The sequence below is a fragment of the Musa acuminata genome, chromosome BXJ3-1, assembly GCF_036884655.1.
Source record: "Musa acuminata AAA Group cultivar baxijiao chromosome BXJ3-1, Cavendish_Baxijiao_AAA, whole genome shotgun sequence".
Classification (NCBI taxonomy): domain Eukaryota; kingdom Viridiplantae; phylum Streptophyta; class Magnoliopsida; order Zingiberales; family Musaceae; genus Musa; species Musa acuminata.
In genome coordinates, this window is record NC_088349.1 from 39798238 (window position 1) to 39809610 (window position 11373).

The 11373-nt window shown below is 32.3% G+C and overlaps 1 protein-coding gene across 1 annotated transcript; it reads right to left on the reverse strand.

Annotated features, from left to right (window-relative positions):
• Positions 1-8805: 8805 nt before the first annotated feature.
• Positions 8806-11002, reverse strand: LOC135629279 (cell division cycle 20.2, cofactor of APC complex-like). The gene is made up of 3 exons (XM_065136454.1): positions 10365-11002; positions 10110-10220; positions 8806-8848 (listed from the first exon to the last, which is right to left on the reverse strand). The coding sequence occupies exons 1-3, from the start codon at positions 11000-11002 to the stop codon at positions 8806-8808; spliced, it is 792 nt and encodes a 263-aa protein (XP_064992526.1).
• Positions 11003-11373: the final 371 nt, after the last annotated feature.

Below are 11373 nucleotides of genomic sequence, written 5' to 3' on the forward strand. Positions count from 1 at the left end.
TGTATCTATGTTGCAGAAGACCTAGTCTATTCATGGAAAGACATGTAAATTTGGAAAAACATAATAAACAGAATTACAATGCCTCACCTTTATCAAGCTCATAGATTTATTTGTTTAGTATCTCTTTACTATTATGAAATATACTGTGGTATACAATTCTCTTAGGTTGAAATAACTGCTTTCTACAGAAATTATGACGCATCTTACTAAAATCAGAAATGCATTGAAGTAATTCTTGGAATAATTGAACTCTTTAAACAAGTTTGCAATATTTCATTAAAAAATTCAGAAGGCTTAACAAAGACAGAGAGGGGGGACCAATTCACTAATTCAAATAAAGGTAAAGTATGTGTTTAAGCTAAGCTTCTGGTTCGAATGATACATTGCCCAAAGATGTAAACGTTCAGAGTCTTGCGAGTTCTTCATGCATTCTTTTATTTTGTTAGTTCATTTTTTACAAACAATGTTTAGCATATCATCTTGCATGTTTAAATTTGTCCACTTTTGGGAAAAAAAAGTACACTGTTTGTTCATTCATGTAACCCAAAATAACTAAAATTGTAAAGCCCTTGCTTTTAACTAAAAGTCTTAGTCACTAAAATTGGTTGCCATGTTGGCAAACTACGTAGTTGTCTTGCAGTAAAATTCCACATGTTACCAGAAATAAAGTTAATGCCCATAAAAATAAATCAAAACTACTCTTGTAAACAAATTGAAATAAACAAAATACACACCAAAAAATAATATTTTCAATCTCAGTCCGATATCGGTTTCAATAATATATCAGAGTAGTATGGTACTGGTATATAAGATATAGTATACCAACATGTTTCGCCTGGTATACAAACAAGTTGTTAGTCATTTTTTATCATTAACAAATTTGAATGAAAGAGAAAGAGATACTATAATCCAGAGTCCAAACAATAAATTATAGACATCATCAAACATCATTAAGGTCTTTATTTAGAATGTGATATTTTAGACTATAAAGAAAACTTGGTAGATCTTTTCAAATTTCAACTATGCTTCTCTTCCGCTAAAATTTGAGCTCTAATACTGCTTTATATTTATAAAATGACTTTTTCAACTATGCATCTCCCTTCATCTAAAATGTAATCTCTAACAATGCCTTATATTTATTAAATGATAACTATATTTTTTATAATTAATTCTTAATGAAGACACACAAAATGGCAACAATTAACATATTTTAACCAATTAACGAGTATTCCTAATCACCATATTCTACCTTTTGTAAACTTTATTTCAATTACATCTATTTTTAAAAAAATCAAAATGTTTATTCCTTAAAAGTTAAGTAATGCATTACATCAAAACTAAGGAGACATGTTATCATTGATGCAATAGGTGTTTGAGGACAAGGAAATTAGCAGAGATCCTTGATCGAGTGAATTATGTTTGTCTGAGTTAATGAAGTTCAGGTAGAGGCCTAGTAGGCACTCGTCATGTCCCTTATTAGATAACTATGTTTTGGATCGAATAGGTGTAGTCTATAGGAATGCCCTTGAAGATTTTGATTGTGTGATAAACTATTATGGACTTTCAAGATTTGAGAAAAATATATTCTTAGACTAAGATAACTTTTGTGAAATTTTTAATTTTCATAAATTTGTAAACATTTCTCTAACATCTTTATCAACATAAGTAGATTTTTAATTTTCCATGTTTTTATTGTGTTAAATCTTATTTAAACATTTTTCAGACTGCTTTCAATTAAATCATATTTTCCTAATTATTTTAAATATTTTATATGTTTTGTTTGTGTTATATGTTTTTGTTAACTTCATCTTAATTGTTATCAATATTTCTTTCTAAAATTATCTATTATTTTTTCTCATAACAAAGGAAATTTAGTTATACTCTCAATTTGGTGGCAAATTTCATTGAGCAGAACAAAATAATTTGGAATTTTACCTCAAACAACTGTATTATGTTTAAAAGTCATAAAAATTAACTTATGTACTCCAAATTATTTTCCTCAATATTTTTTTTATGTTTCGATTTTAAATAGCCATAATTAAAGTAACCAAGGTATATTGACAATAAGGATTGATGTTATTGATGTTCTGCCTGAGTTGATATGATATATTGACAACAAGGATTGACGTTCTAACAGAGTCAATTTGACAACATCAATCCGATCATTTGCTAGCATTAATTAATATATTGTACATTCCTAAAGATTTCAACTAACAATTTTTGTATTTTTGTGTTATATCACATCATATTGCGTTAGAATTAGTACCAATATTCAATTCATTCATGGAAGTTGGAAAGTACATGAAAAGCAAAAACAACTACATACAAACATAGCATACAAATCCAAGAGGGACGAGCATACGGGTCAACGATTAAGTTTTGATACCATATTACATGAAAAAATAAAAGAAGAAAAACAACATAAAGAATTACAGGGCATGACAATTTGCTTTATAAACAATAGAAGATGTTCATCAAAACTAAGTAGCTAGCTTCCTATTTAGTGATAAAAAAGAATATGATATGAGCCAAAAGTGAAATGATTCAGTTATGCATCTACTTTTATACCCAAATCTAGTGATTCTACAAAGCCTAACCTATGGAGACTAAAAATAAAAATTTCAAATTACCATATCAAAACGTAACTGATTGAGTGTACCTTCAAAATGTATGGATAAGTACATGTGTTTTAACCTGATTAAGAAGCATCTTTTATTGAGATATCAGTTGAATGCTGCACAAATATGTTCCAATTAACAACTAGCTTTGTACGATACCTTTATAATTTGCTTTGCTAGTCATTTCAATTTGAGTGAGATTTTATTTTCACTTAATATTTCACATTGTACATTTACCATCATAGAATTACAAATTAATTATTTTAGAAGTAATAACATGATAAGCAAAAAGGACCGTAAAAATTACACAATGATGTTCTTTGAGTATCGAGTTGAGTAAAGTCAATTTAGCTAAAGCATAGCAAACAATATAAAATGCCATATTATAAAACCTTATTAACTATAGTAATAATTGCATCATAAATGCATAAGAACTTCTTGCTAACAGCACATCATAAAAATTTATAGTTCCAATGTTAAGGGCACAAAATTGCAGACTTGACTTCAGCAACATTTCAAGAGCTCATGTAAATCTCTCAATTTGGATAAGTGAACATAAACAAAAACTTCGGATCAATGAGCATAACTAAAATCTTGATCACAAGCACTACAAAATGCTATTGGAAGTTGAATCTAGACAACATAAGAGCTAATAATCAAAGAAAAAACATTCTACCAAGTGACACTATCCCATAATTCCATATCCACATATTGCAATCGTCATCATCTGAGAAATGACCAAGCTGAAACCATCAGCAATTGAGTCCCAAATTTCATTAAGACAAACACACCAACATTAACACCTAAAGGTCGAGGAGAGGTCATAAATCATTGGAATTTGTTTGTATTAGCATCTACTTGATAGCAAATTTTGAAAATAAAATAGAAACAACCCATATTAAGTGAGTGTCATCTGGTTACTAATCCTTATCAAGCTATGACAAATAACAATTACCAAGAGAGAACTCTAAGATCACATGAAAGGTAGCTTTGCATTTAATATTCCATTTAAAATCAAAAAAATATTTAAAGATGGACATTTGTCTTCATGATTTCTTACTTCTTGAGATTCTCTTCAATTTTTTTTAAAAAAATTCTAACCTAGTTCCTAGCTCAGAGCAACATTAACATAACCAAAAAAACTGATAGCACCAACACTTGAGAGTAAATAAATCTAAATCACCATTATTGAAATTGTATGACACTCAATGGTTATAACCAATCATACAGCATTTTAGAAAATGATAGTAGCTACCCATGATATCTTCACTTCTTGTTGTTGTTGGTACAATGAACAATCTGAATCTTGAACGAGGCAAATACACAGAGATGCACAAATTACTAAATATGGCATGTCACGTAAAACTAGATAACTGACATCAATAAAATATTTCCTATATAAGATTAGAGAATGGACTACATAACAGCAGAAAAAAAATATCTCAGATAGATTTATTTTCTGAATTTCTATATTCATGACCAAGGTCTGCAATACCGAATTGTACCGCCCGGTACGGGCGGTACTTACCGGTACACAGACCGCCCGCTACCGGGCGGTACATTCAAAAAAATCTCGTATTGAACGATAGGATGTAATATCGAGCGGTAACGGTCGATTTCGATCGTTACCACACTGTAGCAGTGCTACAGTGCTCCAACGGTCGTTACCACACTATAGCCCTTTCTCATTCTATTTAAGTCATTCTTCTCCCCTATTTCATTATACTCTCTTAAACTCTCTCTCAAACTTTTTTTTCTCTCCTAAACTCTACAAAACAACGATTTATGAATTCAATCGAGGCTAATTTGGAAAGATTAAAAGGAAGAGCTTTTTAATCAAGAGGTATGTATTCGCTTTTTTTAATTAAAGAGAAATTAAGATCTTTAAGATTATGATTAGTGTGTTTCATGCATATTAAATATTGAATAATATTTATGAAAGTAAAATAAGTTTAATTAAGTTTTATTAAAGTTATTTAATGCTGTGATTAGTCATTTTAATGATGATTTAATCAAAATTTATTCGATTTTATATCAATTCAATGTCTTTAATACCTATTAGGGTATTTGTCATTTTATAATATTGAAAGAGACGTAATTAGTGAAAAATTAACTATGTTAATCGTATAATTAGTGTAGATAAATGATGATTTTATCATAATTTAAATCATATTGGATTAAAATTACATATTTGAATCATATTGATCCCATTGACCTCCAATTCTACAACGAAGATTCAGAGCCAATGTTAGATTGGGTGGAGACCCGTCATTCGTTTTGGTGATAAAATCAACAATCAAGTATATCTACATATGTAATTATTTAATTAATTTGAATTTTAGAGTTTATATTGTAATAAAATAGTCTAACAATTCAAATGATTTTTCTGTAGATATTTCAATCTATAACGGGCTGAAATACGAACCTCGAACAAAACTACCTCAAAGCCCGAAAAAGATATGTGATACTATTCTTACCTAATTTACATTGATTTTGCTAAACTTATACTATTACTATATTTATTTATAACTTGAAAATCCTATCCTAACTTTTTTTTATTTTCAGGTATTTTCGGAGGGTTTAACGAACTGAAATTAGGTGTACCGCTCGGTGCACCTTGGGGTACCGATCGGTACACCGTACCGTCCCGTACCGAGCCCAAGTCGAAACACCGGTACGGTACGATATTGCGAACCTTATTCATGACAACCAAAGCAATAATATACTCCTAAATTCTAAACATCTAGAAATGCATACTTAGAGCAATGAGGAAACTATTTGCTGCCTCATGTTCAAATGTGGGAAAAAAAACAATTTTGAAAAGTGGAGCCAACAACTGAAAGTCCAACAGCTAATCGTGCGAAGTCTTTAAGTGACTCATCAACAGCGAAGGTATTATGTTCAGTACCTTTACATGCAAATCCAACAAGGTAGGAAAATCTATATTATTAATATGATAAATTGTCAATTTTTAAATGATAAAATGATTAGTTAAATATCAGCTACAGAATATATAGTCAGAATAGTGCAAAGTGGAAAACACACAAATAAAGGAGAAAAAACAAAGTCTAAAGGAATCAAAATGTGTCTAAAAATATTATCAATGAATGATCTATAATAAAGAGAAGTATCTAAAATGCAATTCCAGAATTTGATAGGTCTTTTTTTTGCTTTCTTACGGAACAGAGAGACTAATGGAAGTCACAATTCTTTGTTAGTAATGAGTAATGACAACTAATTTATTCGAAAAATTATGGAATGTTATTATTGATGAATAATATAACAAAAGGAGAAAAAACAAAGTCTAAAGGAATCGAAACATGTCTAAAAATATTATTGATGAATGATCTGTAATAGAAGAGCAATATCTAGAATGCAATCCAGAATTTGATAAGATCTCTTTTTTTCTTTCTTACATAACAAAAGGACTAATAGAAGTCACAATTCTTTGTTAGTAATTATAACTAATTTGATAAAAAGATTACAGAATGTTAAGAGGCAGGCCAGAAATAAGACAAGAAAGTGAATTAATTAGTGCAGTAGACTTTTCAATGATAAAATTTGAGAAACCACCATAGATACTTTCTAGTAAAGGAGTAACCAAAATATTCAACAAAGAAAGGATACTTGAACCTGATTCTCAAATTCCAGTAAATGAAACATCAATGCTCTAAGTCTCTTTGTCCCTGAATGATAAAAAAAAGCAATGTGCCTTGATCATAACATGAATGAAAGGTAAGCCTCAACATATGACTGAAGCATCACAAATGTCAATCTATGAGAAAATTGTTAGAGGTGAAATATCTTTAAGCATGAAACAATTTGTAAACAACTTAATCTATAATCAGTGACATTAGGCAAAATGTCATTGTATGAAGCTGAAAATATTGACGGTTATGAACAATAGTAGACATTTGTTATAATATTGACAATTATGAAAAGACCCTTACTGTAAATTTATGGAGGAAAAGGGGAAAAAGAGGAAAAAATATGATGGAACTTAAAAATGGTGTCTATATTCCTTCTTAAAATCCATATGCAGGCTCAACAAAAAAATAACAGATGACTTCTAAGTTTTTTGTAAAACCAGTTCACTTAGTATATCACTAAAATGCATTGAAGTAATTCTTGGAATAATTGAACTCTTCAAAACAATTTGAAATATTTCATTAAGAAGTTCAGAACGCACAGAAAAAGAGGGGAGGACCAATTCATTAATTCAAATGAAGGAAAAGTGTATGTTTAAGTTGAGCTTCTAGTTCGAATGATACATTGTCCAAAGATGTAACATTCAGTCTTGCGAGTTCTTCCGGCTTTCTTTCATTTTGTTAGTTCATTTATGACAAACAATGTCTACCATATCAGCTTGGAGATTTTATATAAAATCGTCCACTTTTGGAAAAAAAAAAGTAAACTAGTTGTTCATTCATGTTACAAATTCTCTCAAATTTATATTCAAAATGTGAGGCTTTAAGTCAAACACTAACAAGCACCTAGTAGAAGGATCTTTTATGGATGGCTCCACATCAGGTACGAAATATTCAGACCATTTGAAACAGAGGGGAGAATAACAAAATTTGACCAGTATGAATAATTATTATTCTGGATAATAAGGGTGAGCTAACCATATGCACCTTCCCCATGTTGCAAAGGGTGCACGCACCGTTGGCCATGAGCTTCACTGCAGCTTCTTGTTTGTCTCGATCAAGCTCTGGAACTTTCTGAGGATCATTAATCTCCACCGCATTAGCCTTGTCCATAAGGCCAATGATAGTTTACAAGATATATATGATGATGGCAAGGGGCACAGAGGTAGAGGTATTAGAAGGGATGGTAACTTTGGTGATGGAAACTTCAAATGCTTACCCAATATTCAATTTGTCTCTCCACTAGAACCAACAAGATCATGAATAGATTATTAAAAAAAATGATGACTTAAATAAATCAATCGGAATTATCGTGTCAAATTCAAACTTAGTACCACATGTGATATTACTGGAATCGCAATAAATAATCACAACCGCTACTGCTACCTTAATCTCAGTAAACAAATAGGGAAGTTGGAAACAAGAAATACCAACTCAAAGGTCGGTGTTATACTTACAATGGCAAATTTCAGATATAGTGCTTGGATGCTGAAACTTGTGGTAAATGACCAAAATAGCATAATTGAAAAAATACTGAAATAGTAGCCATGTCATTAATTGGTGAACATTTATACGAAACATAGCAAGCTTGTCTATCAAGCTCATGAACATTACTACCACTCTGCTACAACTACAGCTAATTCAGCAAGATAAATCCAAATCGAAACCTTTAATGAAGATCTTGTTAATCGGAAGGACCCGAACTACTCCACTATCACTATAATGAAGCATTTATGAACTGTTGGTCTAGTAAGCTAACTTCCAAAGTTAAGAACTGCATTATATCCCATTTGACACCATTTTTCAAGCCCTATCTTAGGATCAGAAGTGTATCTATGTTGCAGAAGACATAATCTATTCATGGAAAGACATATAAATTTGATATTTTTGTTTATTTCACAGGAAAAAACATAATAAACAGACTTACAATGCCTCACCTTTATCAAGCTCATAGATTTATTTGTTTGGTATCTCTTTACTACTATGGTATATACTGTCGTTTGCAGTTCTCTTAGGTTGAATAACTGCTTTCTATAGAAATTATAACACATCTTACTAAAAACAAAAAATTTTAGGCTTGGATTTCACTCTTGAACTTATCTTTATTTTCGAAAAATTTCAAATTAAAAATTATTCATTTCATGAACAATATCTGAGTGGTTGATCAACAGTCTTTTGATTGTCAAACACAATTCTAGTTTTGCAACTCCACAATTTTCTAAATTATTTCACCCTCTAAACAAAATCCTGAGATGCTTTAGTATCTTTGTATATGCAAATAAACATAAAAAAAATACTATTTCAAGTGAAATGAAGTACTCCGTAGTGAAATAATATCTACACCAAATAAAAGTTTTCACGGGTTCTAGAATGGTCCTAAAAGAACCTAAAAAATCTGAAGGCTAATGGATATTTTAGGGAACCTTTAGTCACCCAAAAAATAAAGACATAAGAAGTTACATCTTAGATCAGAATTATGCATAGATCTCTTAGTTGTTGAATATGATTATAGTTGTGCAACACCATAAGTTTCCATATTTTCACCCTCTAAGCAAATCCAAAGATGCTTTAATATCTTTGTATCTGTGAATAAAGATTTAGCAAAGACACCATAGCAAGATTTTAAATTCATCATGTGAAAGTACTTTGATCTGGCAATAGAGCTACATAGTTCAATCTTCAAAGTTTCTTAATGGTCCTAAAAGAATATAAAATTCTGAAGTTCAACTTATATCATAGGAAACCTATAGTTAGAAAAGAAAAAAGAAGCATAGGGTCATAAGCAATTACCTCTTATAATGCATAGATCTCACGATTGTCAAACACACTTCTAGATATGCAATGTGATGTCTTCATGTGATAACTAGGCCATATTGAATGTTATAAGAAATCTCAACTCAAAAAAAAATGGAAAAGGAAATCTGAAGTTTGTTATACGATTCAATCTTCAAAGTTTGTTTTGGCAATGTGATATCTTCATGTGATACTTAAGGCCATATTACAAGCAAGGTTCGCCGTACCGTATCGTACCGGCGTTTCGACCCGGGCTCGGTACCGGTACGGTACGGTATACCGCTCGGTACACCCAGGTGTACCGAGCGGTACACTCAGGTGTATCGAGCACTGTAGCAGTACAGGGCGGTCCGCGTATCGCTAGCCTGTCGGACCGGTATGTACCGCCCGTACCGGGCGGTACAGTCCGGTATGGCAAACCTTGATTACAAGTGCTTGTTCTGGCAATAAAGCTACACAGTTCAATCTTCAAAGTTTCTTTATAGTCCTAAAAGAATATAAAATTCTTAAGTTTAACTTATATCATAGGAAACTTATAGTCGAAAAGAAAAAATAGAAACATAAGGCCATAGGCAATTACCTCTTATAATGCATAGATCTCTGGATTGTCAAACACTCTTTTAGGTGTGCAATGTGATGTCTTCATGTGATATCAAGGCCATATTGAATATCATAAGAAATCTGAACTCAAAAAAGAAAAAAAACAATAAGCATCTATCAGTTTGATCTAATTATGCATGATTAGCATACACAACAAAATATATAGTCTGCACAAAAATTCTCAAACAAAAATGAGACAAAGATAGTAACTTACAAAAAATAAACACAAGAGAAGCAAATTAAAATCACTTTAAACCACATAATTAGATTATAACAATTGGGCAAAAATTATAGACCACATGTTTCATCAATTGGGCAATAATCATATCGATAACTATGAAATGATAAACAATAAATAGGAAACAAAAATCAGACTCGTAGCTGCAATGAGAGTCATGTTGTAAATAAGCCTACTAAAATGCTGTAAAAGGCTGTAAGGTTTCTAACTTACCTGAGGCCGTTGCGCTCATATTTGAAGATCTCGAATCCATGTGCTTGTATGAAAATGTACTGCCTCTTTGACACCACGAAACTTCCCATCGCAATGTTACCAACAACAGATCTTCATGCCAAGCACTAGAGAAGTCTTCCATTTGGAATCTTAATCATTTCCACCTATCCACCTTTTCATCTTATGATGACATTAAATTGGGCAAAGGGCAGTTCAGGTTTTGTTATTTTGGGAGTCTCAAAGATATTCCAAAACTTGACTATCTCATTTGCTGCTGCAGAAGCTATTACACCTCCCAGTGGACTCCCAGCCAAGGAAAGAACCCGGGATGAATAACCAGAAACCTCAGCCACTCTCGTCATGGATGGGTAATTCCACAAGGTGAGTTGATTGTTCGGCGAACTATGGGAGGTCAGTAATTCAGATTTGTTTTTGTCCCATAGCAATGCACAAACTTCAGAGCCAACATCAATCGAGTTCAAGCAAGCACCGTTAACGGTGTTCCAAAACTTAACGCAATGATCATTGCAACCTCCACCAGAAGCCAGCAGGTTGCTCCGAGTTGGGCACCAGTCAACGGCCTTCACAATGGAAGTGTGGCTGTTGATCCTGTGAAGCCATTGACGTTGACGTGGATGGTCACGTGAGACAGGCATGCAGGCATCCCATATGTGCACTAGTTTGTCCTGCCCTCCACTCGCCAAATACCGCCCTGACAACACGGACCATTTAAGACTACAAACTCCACACCGATGCCCATTATAGAAACAGATGAACATGTCATCCTTTCTAAAGTCATAATCAACAACAGTGCCATCAAATCTTCCGACTGTCAAGATTGAATTACTTCTCCACGCAAGTGACAACACAGGGGCCTGGTTCTCATCTTCCATCCCATCCACGACATGTCCTGTTGCTGGATCAATCAGGGATAAATCTGAATTGCCAAATGCGACAGCAAGAACTGCACAGTCTGGCGACCAGCGGATGCAAGTGATAGGTCCTCTGTCTTCTTCGGGTTGTAGAAGCTTAGTCTTCTTGTGGGCAGAACTAAATCAGTACTTTTTACCTCAAATTGAGTTTTTTAAATAAATGTTAACTGGAAGAGGATCTTAATATCTGAAGAGGCATATATCCTGCAATAGAATTCATAATAATAAATACAACATGCTAATAATTATTGTTTTTAATCTTGTATTTTAATAATAATGTGACTTGTACATGCAACCGTGAAAGATAGACCAACTCTTCTGGGAATGGATGC